At 47.0% G+C, this 22,440-nt stretch overlaps 1 protein-coding gene and 1 non-coding gene across 3 annotated transcripts in view; one reads left to right on the plus strand and one right to left on the minus strand.

The window, feature by feature from the left end:
• Nucleotides 1–723: 723 nt before the first annotated feature.
• SPNS2 (SPNS lysolipid transporter 2, sphingosine-1-phosphate) overlaps nucleotides 724–22,440 on the minus strand; it is a 97,415-nt gene continuing 75,698 nt past the window's right edge. The window contains exons 11-14 of one of the 2 annotated variants that reach the window (XR_008327759.1): nucleotides 22,243–22,406; nucleotides 18,652–18,727; nucleotides 6,586–6,632; nucleotides 724–2,503 (exon numbers count right to left, since the gene is read on the minus strand). Coding sequence is in view for 1 of the 2 variants with exons in the window: in XM_053366985.1 (XP_053222960.1) it covers nucleotides 6,590–6,632; nucleotides 22,243–22,406 (207 nt within the window). In the remaining variant the exon portion in view is untranslated. The remainder of the gene's footprint in view (nucleotides 2,504–6,585; nucleotides 6,633–18,651; nucleotides 18,728–22,242; nucleotides 22,407–22,440) is intronic. The other variant, XM_053366985.1, reaches the window with a different exon arrangement.
• TRNAK-CUU (transfer RNA lysine (anticodon CUU)) lies at nucleotides 11,147–11,219 on the plus strand. The gene has a single exon. It is a non-coding gene; the product is annotated as a tRNA-Lys (tRNA).

Raw genomic sequence — 22,440 nt, forward strand, 5'->3', positions numbered from 1 at the left:
GAAAATCAGAAAACTGGTTCGAGTCCTGCCTTGTATAACAAGAAAACGTACGTCACATTTCCATCCCTTTCACCATTTGCCAAAGCGATTGTTTTTAAGTGTCTCTTTACAAGGAAAGAAAGACAGGGGGGAAAGGACGGAGCAAATGACAAAAGCCCGGCAGTGAGAGGCAGGGTGAAAGGTGGAACATTTGAGGAGATGTGGGGAGTTGACGAGGGTGGAGGTCAAGATTACTTTCCCATCTTGCGTGGTGATGCTTCAACCTGATTTATGCTCTGAGAGCGCACCTTTTTCTTAATGTTCTTCTGCGGCTGAAATTCAGACCATGGCGATATCTTCCCCTCCAGGCCCTGACAGCTATGTTCTCCCTGCCACTGCACCATTCTCTCTGGCAAATAAATTCAGCCTAATCCCAGAGTTGGCTCATAGCTTTCCAATGCAAAAGTGGGTGTGTATAATAAACAGTAAACTTAGCTCCACTGTCTCTTCGCTTTGTATTTTTTAGGCCTCTTCTGGAGAGCAGCTTCCTATGTGCCTGTAGCCTGCTCCAGGCTTTCTACATCCGAGTCAAGTAAACGGGTGAAGGGGGAACAAATGTCCTACACAAACCCACCCCCTGCCGCTATTCCTGTTGAGCCCCCTGGAGTCCTTATCCTTGGGGGTTCATGCACAGAAGAGGCTCCCTTCTTCAGAAGTTTGCCCTCCAACACACCTGACTGTGTGTGTGGAGTTAGCTTGCTTGTCTCCACCACCCCACTCGGCTGCAGAAAGCTGGTCGCGCCAACAACAGGAAGTTGAAGGGACTGACACTTCTATCAGGGATCTGTCGTGGAGAATTGGCACCGTGTACCATGCAACTTAGGGACGTGGGTGGCGCTGTGGGTTAAACCACAGAGCCTAGGGCTTGCCACTCAGAAGGTCGGCGGTTCGAATCCCCGTGATGGGGTGAGCTCCCGTTGCTCAGTCCCAGCTCCTGCCCACCTAGCAGTTCGAAAGCACGAAGTGCAAGTAGATAAATAGGTACCACTCCAGCGGGAAGGTAAACGGCATTTCCGTGCACTGCTCTGGTTCGCCAGAAGCAGTTTAGTCATGCTGGCCACATGACCCGGAAGCTGTCTGCGGACAAACGCCAGCTCCCTCGGCCAATAAAGCGAGATGAGCGCCGCAACCCCAGAGTCGTCCGCAACTGGACCTAATGGTCAGGGGTCCCTTTACTTGGCAGGCCTTTCGTCTTCCAAGGTGCTACAACCTTTCAGCAGAGCCTCGAACCCCCACAGGAGTCACTACCCTCCTGGCCCTTGCTAGAGGTGGGAGGCAATATTCCTGACTATATGTGCATGTTCACTGACAAGAGATGGCTGATGTTAAACCCAACACAGTAGAAATCACGTTCTTTCTGCTTATCTGAGTGAGTTGACAGGCGCTACTGGGAGCCAATCAGGTTCTTTCTGAACACACAGATTTCTTGGAACAGCAGAGACTGGAGATTTCGGGATCTGGGTGGGATCACTGTGGCTCCACCGCAGCCTGCCCTACTCAAAGAGTTCCCCAACATCAACCTACTCCCATAGCATTTGACTCCAGCAGGAAACAGCAGTTCTTCTCCAACCTAACCTTGACCCAAAAGCAGCAACTATCTCACATTCACTTGCATTTAAAGAAACGGACACTCTGGGCAGCTTCATTTCTGACCCGGAGGACCATCAGTAGGTAGGTAACGTTCTCGGCTAAAGCTGCCCACACCGCCTCTTTCTCTATTGCTTCTCCCCACCCCTCAAAGGGCTTGAAATTACGCTTGGATTCCCCAGCAGAAAGTTGAAACACCAAATTCCTGGCCAAGACCAAACCCTGCAGTGGCCTTGAGGTAGCTCCAGCAGCTTCCTGCTAGTGCAAAGAACACCTTTAAATTAAATATATATATGTATATATGTGAATGTGCCCATCCGGCCCAATCTTTTTGACCTCCTGCAGGAAGTGTCCTATGCCATGATTCAATAATACAAAACGGATCTTGGCTTTCACAACCCAAAGCTGAGGCTCTGCTTCTCCAACTAGGATGACGCCTCTGGATGGAGACAAGAGATGGATGGCAAGAGCAGCAGTGTGTTCAATGGGGCAGGGAGTCTTCGCCGTTGACCCATCTTCATGGAGCCGAAAGCAAAGCTGTACACCGGTCCTTCAAGTGACTTCTTTTTGGGAAAGATGCCAGCCAGGAAGGTCCCTTCCCTCTGGAGCAGGGAAGACGGGAGCTCTTCTTTACGCAAGACCGCAAAAGCATAGGACTCCACGTCTGTTGAGATGTGCTCCAACGGACTCCCCCTCTCCTCTGGCTGAAGTAACACCATGTCGCTGCGTAATTGGTTCCCCGGGATGAATTTCCCGCGGCTCCATGTTCCGGGAAGGGTGGATTGGAGGGGGGAGGGCGTCTCCTGCAGGTGCTCGTTTTGGGGTTCGGCGGCTGCCGGAGCTCACAAAAGCTTTCCTTCATCATCCGGGACGTCAGCTGTGCGGAAGGGAACAAAGACAAGTTGTTAGCGTGGAAGAAAGGAGACACACAAGCTTTCAGAGCAAGGGAGACAGTTGGATGTGTATTAGCTCAGACCGCTAACGGGAATATGTGTGGCCATAATCCAACAGGCTGCAGAACTGGGCCAGAAGTAAGGGAGGGAAGACAGGTTCAGTTGTTTTCTATGGAATTCTGCTGCATTAGGCAATTTGCTTACAGTGGTACCTCGGGTTAAGAACTTAATTTGTTCTGGAGGTCCGTTCTTAACCTGAAACTGTTCTTAACCTGAGGTACCACTTTAGCTAATGGGGCCTCCCGCTGCCGCCACACCGCAATTTCTGTTCTCATCCTGAAGCAAAGTTCTTAACCTGAGGTACTATTTCTGGGTTAGCGGAGTCTGTAACCTGAAGCGTCTGTAACTTTAGGTGCCAATGTATTTGTAAAGACAGAAATATGTGAGGATGGTATGGGCCTGACTTCATTCCTGGTTTCGATGTAGGATTTTAAAATTGGGCAGTTTTATCAACTCAGCCAACCCAAGACTTGCAAGTTACCTAAACAGAGTTTTATTCTCCTGTTCCTCATGATGGCACATGATAAGCGATGATAAGTCTTAAATAAGCGGTGATAAGTCTTAGGCTTAATTTTCCTTTGTAGCTGCTTCAGATACAAAGCAATTTTTTAGGACATGGATCTGTTCCGATCAGGTCCTTATTAAACACACTACAATGCCAAAGTATTAAGTTCTGCTGATCTAGTCTGTTCTTGCAAAATTAAAGAGTGAACATGGCATTTTCTTCTAGCAATGAGTGACAACCTGTAATTAAATTGTGACTCTCTCGATTTATTTTACAACAGTCACATCCTGTCTGTGCTGTGAGAGAGCTCAAGCTGGCAAACACTGGCATTCCCAGGTGGCCTTCCATCCAGGAACGGACTAGTCCCAGATCAGCTTAGCTTTAGTGAAGGGCCTACATCTCCCCACAGCTATAGGTCATGTGATGCTCCCACGTATGTGCTGTAAGACCAGACAAGTTTTTTCCCCAGCGGCTTTTTACATGCAAACATATGCAATGGTTTGTTACATGCCCAAATATGCAATGGTTTGCGGCATGCAAATATATGCAATGAAACTATTATTTAAGCAATACAGGTAAAGCCACATTTTGGGACTGGGATCAGCAAAAGGAAGCAAGGGGCTCACCCAGTTTTGGAACCCCAGAGTGGGAAAAGCCATTGTGAACTTGGAGGTGGGGATTTGGAGCAGGAAAATGGCAGGCTGGGGAAAAGTAAAAATGTCCGTTTCCACTTCTAGAGCCTAACTTCTCCCTCTGAAGTGGCATTTTCTGCATTAAAAATGGAGGTGCTGCTGAGCTACTAATACACTTGAAAAGCCTGTTTGCCTAATAATGTACCTAAAGTGATTAAAAAAGACTAAAAGGACTGTCAAATGAATCCCTTGGTGTTCATATGATTAAATTTAATCGCAACTGTAAGAGCTACTTAATAGGATTGTGCAAAGGCTCTGACTGGGATGGACGGATTCCTTTTATGACTCCAGTGGATGCCCTGTGCAGCCTTTTGCTGCTTCCTTCTAGGAATGCTCTGTTCAATTTAAGAGTCACTGAGGGGAGCCTTGAAGTCCGCCTACTCAAACCCACTGCATTTCCAATGTATGGATAGAGGAGCAACTCAATTCAGCATGCCTTTAAAGACAAACATTTCCCATTTCTTCATTCTGAAAGGAATATGCATGACTCAAAGGAGCCAAGCCTTCAAAATTCACACTCATCCAAATTTTTCAATGCCCTATAAAGCTTTAAGGACACAAACGCTTCCGCCTTGTGGTTTCACAGGCTCCTTGGCCGCAAGGAAGCCTTAGGCTAGAGGTTCTCAAGTTGTGGGTCCCCAGATGTTGTTGGACTACAACTCCCATCATCCCTGAGCTCTGGCCTTGCTAGCTAGGGGTGATGGGAGTTGTAGTCCAACAACATCTGGGGACCCACAGGTTGAGAAAGGCTGCCTTAGGCGATGTGCACATTAATGGCTTAAAACACTGCGAGATACACACACACACCCATCCCCAACTGCCCTTCAAATCACGTTTGCATGTCATTGTACACATTTCTACGGTCGGATGTGTTTCTGAGCCGCCCTCAGTCAGCTGAGAGGCAGAGTGGATATCTTCATATATGGCTTATGTTTTCAAATCAGATCAAAGCTGACCAACCCCTGATCAACCCCTGACCATTAGGTCCAGTTGTGGCCAACTCTGGGGTTGCGGTGCTCATCTCGTTTTATTGGCCGAGGGAGCCGGCGTACAGCTTCCGGGTCATGTGGCCAGAATGACTAAGCCGCTTCTGGCAAACCAGAGCAGCACATGGAAATGCCGTTTACCTTCCCGCCGAAGCGGTACCTATTTATCTATTTATCTACTTGCACTTTGACATGCTTTCGAACTGCTAGGTTGGCAGGAGCAGGGACTGAGCAACGGGAGCTCACCCCGTCATGGGGATTTGAACCGCCGACCTTCTGATCAGCAAGCCCTAGGCTCTGTGGTTTAACCCACAGCACCACCCACATCCCTCTGTTTTTAGGGTAAATGCCCCCAAATGCAACATTTCTCAAAAAAAACAAAACAAAATACCCTACAAGACATCTGGATTGTGGCTAATGTCGTGCACACACAGCTTCATAAACCAGGAGCAGGAGTGCACTGGCTGCAGAGTAAATGGGGGTGTCTAGCCAGGCTGCGGGCATAGGCCTCTCTCTGCAGACAATCACAGAATCATAGAACTGTAGGGTTGGAAGGGACCCCAAGGGTCATCTAGTCCAACCCCCCGTAATACAGGAATCACAGCTAGAGAATCAAGATGGCCACCCAACGTCTGTTTAAAAACCTCCAGTGAAGGCAAGTCCACCACCTTTGAAGGTGGTGTTTTCCACTGTCAAACAGTTCTTACTGTCAGAAAGTTCTTCTTTCTGCCCAGAAGTGGAAAAAAGAGAACGTACCAATGAAAGAAGAATGGAGGACTAAGATGATAGACTTTGCTGAAATGGCAAAACTTTCTGGGTAAGATCAGGCACCAAGATGAAGAAAAAGTGTAATAATGAACGGGGAATTTTTTAATAGATTATTTTAAAGAGCACTGTAAAAATGTGGAAGCATTAGCAGGATTGTTGTAGCATTTATGAACTGAAGGTGGAATTATGATGTGAAAAATAATTTGAAATTAAGTGGAAATATAATTAGATGCATGGAAAATAAAGGGGGGAATGGAAATTGGTGGGGGGGGGAGTCAATCAATGCAAATTTGGATTTGATATGTAAGCATATGAAAATTGTTATCAGAAAAAAATGAAAATATAGATATAGATGGGGACGCGGGTGGCGCTGTGGTCTAAACCACAGAGCCTAGGACCTGCCGATTAGAAGGTCGGCGGTTCAAATCCCTGCGACGGGGTGAGCTCCCGTTGCTCGGTCCCTGCTCCTGCCAACCTAGCAGTTCGAAAGCATGTCAAAGTGCAAGTAGATAAATAGGTACTGCTCCAGCGGGAAGGTAAACGGTGTTTACGTGCGCTGTTCTGGTTCGCCAGAAGCGGCTCAGTCATGCTGGCCACGTGACCCGGAAAAACTGTCTGCAGACAAACGTCGGCTCCCTTGGCCAGTAAAGCGAGATGAGCGCCGCAACCCCAGAGTCATTCATGACTGGACTTAACTGTCAGGGGTCCTTTACCTTTTTTATAGATAGATAGATAGAGATAGAGATAGATATGAAAGTTCTTCTTTCTAAGGTTTTGTCAATCAATGTTTATTAAGGCAAACAGCCAGCACACTCCTAAGGTTTTATCAGAATCTCCTCTCTTGCATTTTGGATCCATTGGCTCAGGTCCTACCCTCTGAAGCAGCGGAAAGCAAGCTTGCTCTCTCTTCCATGTGACAGCCCTTCAGGTATTTGAAGATGCTCCCCTTCAACACATTTAGCTCCCCTTTAACACATCAGCCCAAAGGCCCAGCAACCACCTTCCAACCTGCACACACACACAGAAGATGCACACATCTCTTTTGGTTTACTCACCGCCTTAGACTTTCACAGAGGCTGGAGGCATCATGAGTTGATTTACTCTGCAAAGCAAGAGGGGGAGGAAAGGTATCAGGAAGTTCCAAAAATAAAAAAAAACACAGAAACTTTACAGACACAGACCCTGACATCGAGAGCAGCCGTCACTGGATGCTCAACCAGACAATGCTGAAGCCCATCCTGCTGGCTCACTTGTCATTTTTGGACAGGCGAGCCATTTGTGGAAGAGAAAAGGTAAACAGGCAAGCGGAAACGGCATTGCCCAGGTGCGCTGGGCATCCCTCCCACGGTGGCCGTGCAAGAGTCGCGCTGCTCCCACACTGGGAACAGTCAAAGACCCAGCAGCATAAACTCCCCAAAGGTTTCTGCAAGCGATGTCACCCCTTCTTTAGCTGGGGGAGATGGTTGTTTTTGTACAGTGCATGTTGACAAGCCATCTTTAGACGACTCCCTGCCTGTCATCCATCCATCCCCTCTGGCAATACAACATCTGCCTATTTCCTGTCCTTTCCTCACTCCCCATTATCTATTTGTGAGAAAGGATAACAAGCACAGCGTGCCAAGCAAGGGTCTCGGATTACTGGCACAAGATATTAGAGGCAGGGTTGAGTGCACGTTTAATAAAACGGCTATAACACTTTTCTAAAATAGAGAACAGAAGAGAAAAATCAGACGACAGGCCAGCGTACAGGAATAGAAAACAGAAAACCAAACCAGCCGCTCAATAAAGTGAAAAAACAAGATGGCTTTGTATTAAAGTTAGAAAAAGCTAAAACAACAACAACCCCAAACTTCAAATTTTTAAAAAGAAGACCACCACACATTTGGCGCCCGGTCTAAAGCAATGCTGTCCTTGAGACAGGCCTCCTTTGGCTGGGCTGCTTGAACCTGGGCGCACAAAGCACAATTCTTGCTGGCATTGCCCCTCAAGGGCTTGGGTGCTGTCAGGTGTTGGTGTGGTTGCTCGAGAGCAAAGAGGCAGGACTCCAACCTGTCTTTTCCAGCTTTCTTATTAGTCCAAAATATTTACGGTGAAGAGCGTCGCAAGTTCATGTCTGGCTCAGTCGCTAGCAGAATCTGGGAGTGGCCGGTCCTTGTACCTCCACCAGCATAACAACCGTGTGACCCCCCCATCCTTCTCCTCCCTTCTCTGCGCCGAAACCTACTGCGCAGAGTGGGCGCTGGCAAAGGGGGGCTTTCCCCCCCTCCGCTTTGCTCAGGCTCCGTGTTCAGGCTCTCCCTAGCATCTCCTGGTCCCTGGAGGTGGGGCTTTCCTCCTCGCCAGAGGAGGAACTGCAAGATCTTCGGAGGTTCCCTATAACACAACTGCCCTCCCACCTCTCACCTCTGAGCTGATGGCAGTTCCCTGACAGGTGCTCTAAGGGAGGGAAGCAGCACTGCTTGGAGAGGGGGCTTTGTGAGCTGTGGGGCCCCCATGAATGCTTTCCCTGGACACAGACTGAGGTCGCTGCCTCCATTATGAGAAGGGCTGGGGAGCCTGTGGCCCTCTAGTGCTGCCAGACTGTGACTCCCATCCTCCTGGACCGTAAGTCAGGCTGACTTAGAACAACAGGAGTTGGAAGTCCACGAATATCTGGAGGATCACAGATTCCCCTGCCTGGCTGTAAAGAAACAATTTGAGGGCCATAAGGCCTGCCTTGTACTCGAGGTGAACCTGATGAACACGCTCCAAATAATAATAATCATCATATTCCTAAGCTTGGAAATATTGCCTGTTGCTCTTGTCACCCCAAGACTGCTTGCTTACCCACCAATGGTTCAGGCTTTCTGGGTTGGAACAGGGCTGTAGTGTCTCGGGCCATATCTCTGCCTTATAGGGAACCTCAGGCTCAGACGCAAAATATGGCCCCCAGACCCCTCTGACCAGCCCTTGGGAACTCTTGTCAAGTGCTTCTGCATGGTCAAATGTCACCTTGGACCGCGAGGGCGCTTCTCAGTTGCCTGGATGAAGGATGCAGAGATGTGCTCTGCCTTTTTTTGTGGTCCTAATGAGCACAGCCTCCTGTTCAAAGTCTCACACCTGTTGCCACACCCACCAGTAGTGTGCCATCCCCAAGTTTTTTTTAAAAAAGTTCTTTCCCATTATAGAATTAGAACTTCATTGAAAGCAGCTCTGACCAGTTACCTGAGAGCCCTACTATAGCTCCATGTGGGATGCCTTATTCAAGTCGCTTTGAGTTCAATTTAAAAAGCAACAAATAAGTGCAGTAAATAACTCAAAACAAACCTGTTCCAACCTACTGGGGACAGATCTCCTTTATAAATAGCCCTCCCAAACAAATCTATTTTTCTTGAGATTGCAGATCTTTTTGTTCCTTAAAGAGGAGGAGGCAGCGACATCCTTTTCTGCTATTTTCTGAAAGGAAATAAGCTGCCATTGTTTTCTTTTTTTAAAAAAAAAGTAGCAGAAAAGTAGAGAAAAATGAGATCTTGGAATTCGGAAAAGCTCTTTGTCCGCTGTAACCTTCTGCAGGGTTTTTTTGTTTTGTTTTGCTTTTGGAAAACATCCCTGTCCTGTTGCCTGCTCCACCTTCTCACTCACTATAATAGAGCTTGCTGCTTGCAGGAATCTGCAGTGTTTAGTCCAGGACGGACTAAAACTCATTCCACAACCTTTGCAAACTTCTACAATCAAGGAGGGTTTGCAACAGCTGCTATTTTATTCTCGCCTACCTGCTCCAAAATGAGTCCTTCAATTATTTCTAAAGTTATGTGGAAAAGGGATCTAATTTGATGCCCTGAAAGCTTTCCTGGAGAACCCTCAGGGCGTCTTCGCACTTCTATGCCCCTTCTACTGGTAAACCGCTGGTTTCAGCGGGACGCTGCAATTTCCCCATATGTCACCAGCCTGCATTTTGACCCTTCCACGTGTCACCTCCTGGCGTTGTCTTACTTTCTACGGCACTGGGAAGAAAGCCAAAAGCAGCATCACGTTCATTGTAGGAACTTCAGGTGAGCCCTGGCCCAGGGATGGAATGCGTAAACCTGTCAACTGCAGTTTTGCTTCTCCATGCTTCCACACCTCTTTGCCATTTTTAAAAGTCCTCAGGAAAATTCACCAGCATTTTAGTGCAAATTTCTCCCATGCACATTTTTGTACTTAATTCTGCCAAATATAGGAATTTTTGTCATGCATTTTCCTGCAACATAATGCATTTTGTGCATTACTTCCACTCATACATGCATTTTAAAACGCACACTTATGTGCATGCGTTTTTTAAATGCGTTGTTTTTTAAAAAACAGGATTAATTTAGGGTTGGGGAATCTGTGGCACGCCACAAGTTTTTGGACTCCAATTCCCATCAGCCACAGCAGCAAGGCTAATGGTCAGGGATGATGGGCTTTGGAGTCCAGCATCATTGGAAGGCTACCCCTCATCTCCCCAATGAATCTGCTAAACGTTACAGCCTAAGAAAAGTGAAATTTGACCATTGAGTAGGTTTGGGAAAAGGCCTGGGCTGAGTGAGCTAAAAATATTCCATCTAGTTACATATTGCTTGATAAGCAATGACAGTGACTCCAAGCCTTTAAGGGAGCTGGCTGTGCTTTAGGAACCAAAGGCCGGTTTGCTCAAAGGAAAAGTCACAACCGATTAGGCCACTTGAAAATGTTAGTGCAAGAATGAGAGAGGATGCTGTTCCTGAACAGATCTGGGAGACTCGTGTGTTGAAGGCCAGCCAGGGGATTGGACATATTGATGGAGGATAAGAGGGCCTTACCAGCAGTCATCTGTTACGAAGGGATAGACAGAATGGTGTGGCCGGACCCTTGACTTTATGGAGTTTTATTTTTGAAGGAGTCCTTTATTTCAAAGTCAACTTACAAAGCATAGGTTATTAAATTGGCTTGTGCACAGTTAAGATTAACCGCAGTTTAGCATTCAGATGCAACACTAAACTGGAGTCAATCAAAAACAGAAGTGAGAGCTTCCCGACTCATAGCCATGCTGGAGGAGTCAAAGGGAGCACATGAGTCCAAGACTTGCCTTGGCTCATTCCAAATAACTGGTTGTGTTTGAGTGCTACACTAAACAACAGTTCATCACATCATCCAGATGTGGCCAGCTACTCAGCCCGGATTCGTCTCTTTCTGCCACTGCTATCTCCAATGCTTCTCTCAAGGTTTTTACCTTCCTGGCCTGTTTTGCTTCAACAATTTGAAGGGGAGAGGGATTCAGGTCTGTCATCTAGCTCCTTTTCCTTCCAGAGGAAAACTCGGGAGGATAAAAGCCAGCATTAAAAAAGAGAACAAAATCAATAGCGTTCCCTTCTCTCTTCCCCAGGCAACAAAGCGTCAAGGGCTCTTCATTAAGCAACCAAGCGTCGAGACAGAGATAAAACTCCAAAAGACAATGCTGCCCTACACTTTCAGCAATTAGGACTGAAGCTGAAAGCTTGCCATTCTCCTCCTTATAACGGCGAATTTGCATACGGGCAACCTATATACCAGGTGCCTGCAAGAAAGTTGTTCTACTCCAACTCCCATCAGCCTAAGTCAGCAGGGCTAAAGTCAGGGCTGATGGGAGTCATGGTCCAAGGCTAGATAGCTCAGTCGGTAGAGCATGAGACTCTTAATCTCAGGGCTGTGGGTTCGAATCCCACATTGGGTGAAGAAATTCCTGCATAATAGCTTTCAACAAGCAGAGAGTTGCCATTTTGCATGGAGGAGCAGTCCATACCATGAACCCCTTCTGACCTGTAGTGGCACAATGCGAGGCACACCTCAAAGAAAACTAGCCCCGAAACCATCAATGGCTACCCCAGTCCTGTGATAAGCCCTTCTCACCTTGCACAGCCTAACTTTGTTGCAAAACAAAGATCTCCCACCTCCAAATCATCTGCCCTAATCATTTTTAAAGGATGCACTCGTCATCGCTCCTCCACACTTGTAAAAGCTGCTAAAAGCCTGCCAATATTTCTGTCACACAGGAATATTCGCAAACACACTGAGAGGGGGGAAATGTCAAGATTGTGTGTGCGCACGCTTGCAACTGCTTTTGAAGCTGTCGTGCCACATTTTGGTACATTGCAAATATTCAGCAGTTTACTTTCCTGGGTGACACCAGATTAAATGAAATGAACTCGGGAACTGGGGCAAATCAGCCTGTTGTCTGAGATTGAAATGGACCCTCGTCTCCTGATTTCTGTGAAAATGAGTGTTGCATACAGTACATAACCCACAAATGGTTGGGGGTCGCTGGCATAGAACATCTCAAAGCAACTTTAAACGGCTCTGATCATAGCTGGACATTTTAAGCATTTGCCCCAGGTATGTTCCACAGAGCTACAAGCCAGCTCCATGCTTCATTTACATACATCAATACTTAAAAAACCCCAACACTTCAGGACTTTTCAAATACCACTTCGAAACTTAAAAGACCGTTTCAATACCACTTGTCCTTGTTTTAATGGCAGCTGGAAGATTTTTAGTTGATCAGGCTGCTTAACAAAGATTTCAAACTTTCTGCTTTATGTGTGATTTTTATACTGAATTTGTCTACATTCTTCTGTGTTGCACTTTTATTTCTGCTTTAAACCTAACTGCTATATAACAACTAATACCAGTGTACTGGAAGAAGCAAAGATCACCAGTGTTGAAGCAATGATTCTTCAACATCAGCTTCATTGGACTGGTCATGTTGTGTGGATGCCTGCTTATCGCCTTCCAAAGCAACTACTCTATTCCGAACTTAAAAATGGAAAGCATAATGCTGATGGCCAACAAAAGAAGTTTAAAGACTGTCTCAAGGCAAATCTAAAAAAATGTAGTATAAACACTGACAATTGGGAAACGCTTGCGAGAGCTCCAATCGGAGAACAGCCTTTACCAAAGGTGTCATGGGCTTTGAAGACTCTCGAACTCAGGACTCAAGGGAGATACGTGCTAAGAGGAAGGCACGCTTGGCAAATCCACACCGTGATCAACTCCCACCCAGAAACCAATATCCCCACTGTGGAAGGACGTGTGGATCCAGAATTGGCCTCCACAGTCACTTACGGACTCATTGTTAAAACCGTGTTTATGGAAGACAATCTTACTCAGCTACAAGTGATCACCAAAGATGAAGCAGCAGTAGCAGCAGCAGCTGTATAATGTTTAGGGAACTTACATTATGAGGGGGCAGGCAAATGCAAGTAACACCTTAACCTCTCTATAATTGGAAGTGTGTGAGAGAGAGAAAGAGAAAGACAGGGAGAGCATCTATCTTTTCATCCACTTGTCAAGCACTCTTCTTATAACTGTGATTATAGGGCAGTCAAGAGGTCTTAAGGGACACTCCATCTTAACCCTAGGATTTTGAAACAAGCAGCCTTCAAGCCCCAACCTGTGCAGGCCAGCATGCGCTCAGAACGCGATACCCAGATTAATTTGTTAGCGAAGCCTGAGACCTTTGACCCCTTGTGTCCCGGCCTCGCTTATGATAAATGGGTTTAATCTAAAGCTTATGTGCTGGAACCTATGATCAACGAATAGGTCCGCCAACCACTTACATCCAGCCTTTCTCCAGACTTGCCATTGGTGGGATAAATCAGGGTCTTGCTCTGAATCCAATTGGGGAATACACATATCGACAAATGATTCTGATTTCCAGGTAGGATTTTAGACACAGAGGGGGCTTTCTGGAAGGTATCCGCTGCGACTGGCTACACTTCTCTCTCTTTTTTGCTTACCGTACTTTTCCGTGTATAACATGCCCCCGTGTATAAGACGACCCCTATTTTTGGGGACTCAAAATTAAGAAAATTGGGGGATATTGCCCGGAGTTATTGAGCTTTTTTTGGTGGGAGGGGGGATTGCCTGGCTAATGCTGCCAGTAGCACACGTCGCAGAAGCCAACAATAGTCAGCCCCCTCGCCGCCAGCAGCCGCCAATCACCCGCCCAATCGACGCAACAACAGCCAATCGACAGCAGCCCTCGCCGCAGCCACCAATCACCAGAACAGTCGCCGCAAACAACCTCCTACTTGCGGCAGCAACCAATCACCCGTTCCCACTCTGAACTGCCCATGTATAAGATGACCCCAATTTTTTAAACATTATTTTAACAGGGGGAAACTTTGTCTTATACACGAAAAAGAATGGTATCTGGAGACAATTCTTATCAGATTTACGGGTGCGGTAAAATATCTGCTTTTAGACGTGTGAAGGAGATGCATCTTATAAGAGAGCTCAAATTGACAACGGCAAGCATAAAAGGAGGTTCTTTGTAAACAGAAAAATTGCAGCCCCTCCGGCACCTTCTCTGTGACTGGCTGGGAGGCCAGAGTCCCAGTTTGTAAGTCAATCAAATGGTGCAAAGAAGGACCTGACCATTGTTCTGAGAAAAAGAGAGACTGGAAAGAAGCATGTAAGTCAAAATAATTATAGCAAGTGCTGGTAACAAGAGGAATCTGCGTCAGCATCTTTTTGGTGACGCAGTTCTCCAACCAGGCAACGTATAAAAAATGCACATATTAGCGGAAAGTGTGCATAAAAATGAAAGTATTGGTGAAAACAATATCGAAAAATAACTTACAAAAATGCTATTTTGCACTTGCAAAAATATGTACAGTACATTAGTCCAAACTATACACAAAAATGTGCTTATTAGGAGAATCGCACAAAATGCTACGGTTTTTTATGAGAATTTTTTTTTTAAGTATCACAAATTGCTGCAGAAATGTGGTGGACTGAACTAATTATTGGAAAAATGAAAAAGAGAGAGAAGCACAATGGACGGATCCTTCCACCCCTAATGCACCCCTAATGCAGGGAGATTGCCTGCTGAATAATACCTCCTAGCACAGTCAGAATGGAAAGAGGAAGGATGTCAGAAGGGAGACAGAAAATAAAAATAGACAGGTTGGTACCAGAGCGTCTCTCTAGAGAGAAAGCGCAGAGGGCAGAGTTTGGATGCCTCTGGTTTTCAGAAACAAAATCAGCCGGAACACTCCTCAGAAGACTCAGCCTGGACTAGATAGCACTGAGGATCTACCTGGCTGAGATCAAGGAACGAATCTATCACATATCTGCCCGTTGCCAGGAAGGGGATGGAGAATGTGATCACAGGGACATAAGAAGATCCTGCTGGATGAGCTCATCTAACCCAACATCTTGTTTTCACAGAGGCAAGCCAGATGTCTACAAGAAACTGGCAAAAAGGAGGTTCTTAGGTTGTGGGGGGGGGGGAATCAAAACTTCTGAGTTCAGAATCAAGCATGCAGACTGGTCAGGCAAAGGAGAAATGCCAGAGATTTTATCTGCTTGCATAATTTCAGTTTGATATTTGAGCTCCTTCAAGGCGAAGTGGTAAACACAAAACACCCCCTTTCTGGACCCTGTAACCAGCAGTGACGTCAAGAAATCCTTGGCAAACGCCAATTCCTGACTGCAGAGGCAGCCAGAAAGGCATTTGGCAGTGACCTCTGTGAGTTACATTTTAGGGTTACAGTTCTCTGATTCAGGCGCCCGCAAAAAAGGACTCTTCAAGGAACCATTGGAAGCTGGTCACAAGTCTCCCCACCCGCCCTCCCACACAACTTCCTAACACATGCTGCACTCCTTAAATCTCATAAAGAGATTATCATCTTGCTCTTTCCAGGAGAGACATTGCTAAAGGACTCACGGCGCAGTCTGATGACAAATACCTGCATTAAAATGTGCATATTCTTATCGGCATGTCTTGATGACTCTGGGAAATTAACAAGGCCAGGCTGGGCTGAGGTCCCACCAGCACTGCAATTTTTGCAGCTGCCTTATAAGTAAAGGGTTTTTATTTGGAAGCTTAAAAGCAGTTCAAAAGAAGTATTGTAAAGCTGGAGAAGGTTCTGAAAAGGGCAACCGGAAAGATCAAGGAGATGGAGTGATTCCCTTTCAAAGAAAGGTTGCAGCATTTGGGAATTTTGAGTTTAGCAAAAAGGCAAGAGATGACACAGTAGAAACTTATAAAATCATGCATGACGTGAAGAAAGTAGACTGAAAAACCTTCTTCTCTTTGTCTCCTAACACCAGAACTCGTAGACCTCCAATGAAACTGAATGTTGGAAGGTTCAGGAGGGATAAAAGAAAGTCCTTCTTCACACAGTGCCTAGTTAAACTGTGGAACTCATGTCCACATGAGGCAGTGATAGCCACCAACTTGGAGGGCTTCAAAAGAGGGTTGGGCCAATTCATGGAGGATCAGCCTGTCAATGGCTAGTAGCCATGATCACTATGTTCTGCCTCTTCTGGAAACTACAGGAGGGGAGAGGACTGCTCTTGTGCTCCTGCTTGCCAGTTTCCCACATGCATCTAGTTGGCCACTGTGAGAACAGAATGATGGACAAGATGGGCCATTGGCCTGATCCTGCAGGCTCTTCTTATGGTATTAAAAGTGGGTTGGGAAGGGTAGAAGACTGGGGACCTCCAGTAAGGGACCCTGGGATTGTGACCCCTGGACCATCCACCAACAATGCCTTTGCTCTCAGGCAAGAGATCCCAGAACATATACAAAAATGCATTTTTTAGGGTAAAGTCCCCACAAGTATGCAAATTGCATACAAAAGGACATCTTCACTATACAGTTTTCATTTTATGCTGAAGATAACACCTCTTTTCCCTGGTCTTTGGCGCTTGAGATGATGGGCTCCATAACCCACACAAGGTAACCAAAGCTACTTGACATCTCACATTGCATCCCTGAAACCCTGGAACCTTAGTGTGCTGTACATCTAAATTTTTTATTATTAATTGTTGTTATTAGGTTAATTAGTAAACTTGTGCAATACTTAAAGCCCTGCAGATCTCTAGCATCGTCCAACAACCCCCACTCAGGAAATTTATATAGGCAAGAGGACTTGTGGAAATGTTGCTTGTATAGAAAGCTCACTCTCTAACCAGGAGACCCTGTAGCATATTTATTGTTGTCATCATTGCTAAGGGTAAAACGCCTAAACTTTCTTGAAGCTTTTATAGAACAATGCAAAACAGGACAAAGCAGAGTTATGATTCAACACCTGCGAATCTGAAGCGGACTGGAGACACACAGATCTGGCCGCCCCTTATCCCTGACCCCAACCACAAAAGAAGTATTCCTCCTTTCCCGCCCCACAGGGAGGAAATGTCTCTTCCGAGATTGTGCAACAGGTGCTCATGTCGCCCGCAAACAAAAGCTAGCGAGCTTTCTTCCTTCATAACTTTCGGCTTTCTCAGGCGCAAATCTATGCAGGCTGAGCATCATCTAATTCCGTCAAAATAAGGTTTCTTCAGCGGAGTTGCGTTGTAGGAAAAAAACAGGCTCGTTAGAATTAAAAGAGTTGGGATCCTAAATGCAATAGTGCCAGTGCGGTGCTCAGCTGCAGGGAGTGCACGAGTGTCGTGACACAGAAATTCATGCAGTGCTATTGCAAAGCCTTCCAGAGCGTTTGATCTCAAGCAGAGATGGGGAAACGGGGGCCCGCAAGACACTGATGGACTCCGACACCCATCAGCCCCAGCCAGCATACCCAATAGCCAGGGATGATGGGAGCTGTAGTCCGCCAACGTCCCAAGAGCCACACGTTTCCTATCCCAGGTCTAACGAACGACAAAGCACATGCTTTCAGAAGGTTCTCGCCTCCTTCCTCTTCCGCAGTGTAGCAGCTTTGCCAGTTCTCCCTGTGCTCTGTAATTGACTTAATGTCACGGTTTCATAGCCAGGTTCTTGCAATCGTTTGCTCCATGCTGTTTTTGTTTATTGTTTCAAATCGCAGGAGGTTGGCAATGCTGCATTCCTTCCGAGCAAGCAGCTAAGGTAAAGGCTGATCTGCATTTCTGCTGGCAAAGAGGAAACCCATCATATATGTAGATATTTTAAAAATCTCCCCAAAAGGGAAAGAAAACCAGGGTGGGTTGGGGGGACACACACACAACAACCCAGGGAAGCCTGTGGAATTATCTGCTACGAAGGTTTCCAAGGAAAAGTGGACAGATATCCCACCAAGCGTGGTAAGTAAAGGTAAAGGTACCCCTGCCCGTACGGGCCAGTCTTGCCAGACTCTAGGGTTGTGCGCTCATCTCACTCTAGAGGCCGGGAGCCAGCGCTGTCCGAAGACACTTCCGGGTCACGTGGCCAGCGTGACAAGCTGCATCTGGCGAGCCAGCACAGCACACGGAAACGCCGTTTACCTTCCCGCTAGTAAGCGGTCCCTATTTATCTACTTGCACCCGGAGGTGCTTTTGAACTGCTAGGTTGGCAGGCGCTGGGACCGAGCAGCGGGAGCGCACCCCGCCGCGGGGATTCGAACCGCCGACCTGACGATCGGCAAGCCCTAGGCGATGCCTCAAAAAACATTGAATGCGCTTTTGAATCGAGAATGCAGCTTCCTAAGAACCTCAGATTCCCTCTCAAAAACAGTTGGCAAAGCTGATAGTCCTCATGGTTTTCCAGCAGGCATGTGATGCCTGCTGAAATTTTTAGAAAGCTGAGGAGTGGGGTGAATAAGGTTTTCAGTGGGGTGGAGGGGTGCTTCAGGACCCCACATTAGTAAAACTGGAATAAATAATGCAAATTCGCTCAAGTTGAACGAATTGCATAGCTCACAGAACCGAGCCTCCTCCCCAAGCAGATGATTCCGTAAATGTTAATGTATTTATTTATTTAAAATCACCTTAATGTAAAGTTTTAATGTCAGCTCTGGACGAAGGAAGAGGCTACATGATGAGAACGGATGCCATGCCAGCCACCCCGAGCCACAAAAGGATTGGGGTGGATTATAGGTCTAAATTCATAATGCATTAAAAATAAATACACGGCTATCAAAATCTGCCCAAAAACGTATCGCATAACGTAAGAGCAGATCCACAAACATGCCTACGGAACCACATGTTTTGGAAACAGCCGCCCGCAAGAAGCAGCCTGGTCCAAAAAATAAAAAACAAATTTCCCAGCAGAAAAGAAGTTCAGATTTCTGTGTGTTTTCCTTTGGCGCTGAAAATATTTACATATATGGTGGGTTTTCTTCCCCTTTCCATCTCCTGGCCAGTGAGTAGAAGCTTTCTTTTTTTCCTTTAAAGAAAGAAGACAAAAACACACACCAACTAACCCCAAGTTGTAGCGGTCATGTGGCTGTGTCTTCCGAGTTACTGGAGGTGCCCATGGCGAGGCGGTCCAGATCCGTGCTGAAAAACACGCAGCTCCAGGTTGGTTGGGTTTCACTTTTAACAAGCCCCCCCAAAGGCTCAGCAGAGATAATTACCGTATTTTTCGCTCTATAAAACGCATCAGACCACAAGACGCACCTAGTTTTTGGAGGAGGAAAACAATAAAAAAAATATTCTGAATCTCAGAAGCCAGAACAGCAAGAGGGATCGCTGTGCAGTGAAAGCAGCAATCCCTCTTGCTGTTCTGGCTTCTGGGATAGCTGCGAAGCCTGCATTCGCTCCGTAAGACGCACACACATTTCCCCTTACTTTTTAGGAGGGAAAAAGTGAGTCTTATAGAGCAAAAAATACGGTATCTTTTGAGGAGAGGAGTGACAGGGCACTCAAGTATTATTTCATATTGTAAACAATATCTAGTCAGACTCACTCTCTCTCTCTCTCTCTCTCTCTCACACACACACACACACACACACACACAGAGAGAGAGAGAGAGTATTTGGTGTTTTTAATTGCATCACTATCCCACCTTTCCTCCAAGCTCAAGGTGGTGCAGTTTTTCTTCCCCACAACAGCAACAACCCTGCGAGGTAGGTCAGGCTGAGAGACTGTGACTGGCCCAAGGTCGCCCACTGAGCTTCACGACTCAACAAGGATTTGAGCCTTGGTCTCCCGGCTTCCAAGTCCAATTCTCTAACTGCTACACCATGCTGGCTTATATTTCATACAGTAAACCTGCAGCTTGCACATTCAGCCTTATAGGTATGGCCGGGGGGTGGGTGGGGGAGTAATTAAAAGAAGAAGAAAAATGACTTTGGCAATCCCACCTGCCATTGCACCCAATGTGTTTTGACTATGGTTTTGGCATGAAGCGTGATCCCCAGAACGTAACCCCCCACGTAAGTTGTCGGCTTACTGTATATTAGGTAAAGGTAAAGGGACCCCTGACCATTAGGTCCAGTCATGGACGACTCTGGGGTTGCAGTGCTCATCTCGCTTTACTGGCCGAGGGAGCCGGCGTGCAGCTTCTGGGTCATGTGGCCAGTATGACTAAGTTGCTTCTGGCGAACCAGAGTAGCTCACAGAAACGCCGTTTACCTTCCCGCCAGAGCGGTACCTATTATCTATTTGCACTTTGACGTGCTTTCGAACTGCTAGGTTGGCAGGAGCAGGGACCGAGCAATGGGAGCTCACCCCGTTGCAGGGATTCGAACTGCCGACCTTCTGATCGGCAAGTCCTAGGCTCTGTGGTTTAACCCACAGTGCCACCCGCGTCCCTGTATATTAGAGCCGAGCTAAAATGGCTGGTATGATCCTTCTGAACATTTCCCATACTCCTTGGCAAAGGCTCTAGCCTGCTGTTTTCTGGGTCTAAATGGAACTCCTAATTTATATCCTGCCTTTCCTCTGTGCAGCTCAGGGTGGCGCACGAGGTTCTCCCCCGTCCCACTTCAACCTCACAACAAACCTGTGAGGTAGGCCAGGCTGGCACGTAAGTGACAGGTCCAAGGTCATCCAGTGAGCTTTATGGCCAAGTGGGTGGGTGAGATTTGAATCGGGGTCTCTCATTCATGTTCTGCCACACTGTCTCACAGAGAAGTGGGGAGCAGAAGGAACCTGCCCTCCTCCTTAGAGAGGCAAACATGGCTGAGGCTCTCTTGCATTGACCTGCCCACCCCACAGCACAGTCAAACGTACGTGTCCGTTCAAGCAGGCCCTTTTAAATTAATTAAACTGCCTCCAATCCAGTTTCTGGCTGTGACAACATTCCCCCCCTCCCCCTGCCCCCCGACACACTACATGAGCTTTTAACTTAATTAAAATTAAAAGGTGGCGGTGGGAGAAACAGCAGCTCTCCTATCCTATATTGAGAGCAGCTTCTGATATTCTGGAAGGTTGTAACACTTGCTGGATTGGGGCCACTGTAGATCGCATGTGGCCTGAAGGTTTAACTTGAGCCAAGCTTCTGAGCACGTCCAGAGTTGAAAATGAATAACCCCAGCCCAGTCTTTAAAGTGTCGCATTAGGGGGCAGGGATTCCACAGCAAAGGGGTGCAGTTTTCAGATAATACTGAGCTCTGCTTCGCTCTTTTCTCCCACCCCCTCCTTATTTCTAACATTACGACGATTGCTAAATCAGTCAAGGACTGCCTATAGGCCTTCTTTCCCTTCCCTTCAATTATGACCCCAGTTGCTGCCTCATTATGCTCTCTTGCAGTCGCCAGGTATAAAATATGACTGAGATGCTGTGGTCTGCCAGAAGAGCTGGGAGTTCCAGCATTCCCTTCTTCAAATCAGATTTCCCGGTCTCAGAATAATGGGGCGTCTTTACAGCGAAGAGCTTCTTGTGCAGTTCGTCAAAGCTGCTTTTACAAGATGGTGATTTAGAGCTTTGCGGAAAAGTCTCGGGCCCAGGAAGCTGGAAAGTCATTCCAAGGGAAGGGAGCTTGTGCCAGTTTGACAAGTGCCAGGACGGGGATCTTCCAGGCAGAGGGCCAATAAACTGTGCCATGCTTATGCTACGAATATAAACTAGTCAGAAGTCCATTTGGCTACCAGGACTTGCTCCATCAGAGGCAGGCAGCAATGGGCATTGGATGAGGCCCAGGAACTGACAGAGGGACAGGGGGCCACTGCCAAACTCCAGAGTCCCTTGGGCCAGGGGACGGGCTGTAGCGCAGTGATGGAGCAAATACTTTGCATGAAAAAGACCCCCCAGCATCTTCAGGGAGGGCTGGGAGAGAGACACACCTGAGAGCTGCTGCCAGCCAGAGCAGGCAACACTGAGTTGGATGGACCAGTGGTCTGACTTGGTCTAAGACAACTTCTTATTTATATAAATACAAGCAAAATTCATATACCGCTAGTGATAAAAAACAACAAAGTGGCTTACAACAACCATGCACAGAACCATACAATAAAAAACCATATACAAATTTGAAACCTGCTAACTATTTTGGAAAGATGCATTATTCTTAATGATCTGCATAAGCCAGCCTGATGGAAGAGAAAAGTTTTGGGACAGAAGGGGCCTGCTGAATCTCTCTTGACAATACTGAGCCAGTGACAGGAAAAGCTCTTGCTGTCATCAAATGAGCCTCACCATGACCCACGGTGCTCCTGCAGATGTTCAACCCGGGATATAAGAGTACAGGCAGTTTCCTGAGGTACCTTGCACCCGAGTTGTTCAGGTCTTAGTAAATTATGTTCCTATGGAAAGGAGCTCACTCACAGAGGGAGAGAGCCTGAGGAGGTCAACACGCCCAGGTGCCCCCCAAAACTTGGAACTGGCACCAGCTAGCCCCCCCAAACAGCCCTGGGAAATATAGCTTCATGAAGGCACCGATCTTGCTTTGTTCGAGATCGCTCTCCCTTTTCGTGTAACTGGGTTCCTTGGTCAGGAACGGCGACGGTCAAATGGGCCTGAATCTCATCTGACTGCGTAGTGCAGACATGCTTTTTTTCCCCACCTGCTGTAGGGGGCACCAACCCAAAGCTGGCATATACAATATCATGTGCAAATGGGGGGTACTCACTGTTGCTCTGCTTTGGCTCGATCGCTCAGGAAGAAGAGGGCTGTGGCTAGGAAAAACATCCCCCCCAGGACGACGACGAAAGGGCAGAGCATAAGTGCGTAGCCTAAGCTGAGGAATTCCCAGAGCGGCGATTCCTTTGTGCTCTGGCGAATCAGGTCAGAGATCTGGAGAGGAAGCAGAATTGGGGTCGGGGAGAGG

This window comes from Podarcis raffonei, chromosome 15 (assembly GCF_027172205.1).
Source record: "Podarcis raffonei isolate rPodRaf1 chromosome 15, rPodRaf1.pri, whole genome shotgun sequence".
Lineage (NCBI taxonomy): Eukaryota > Metazoa > Chordata > Lepidosauria > Squamata > Lacertidae > Podarcis > Podarcis raffonei.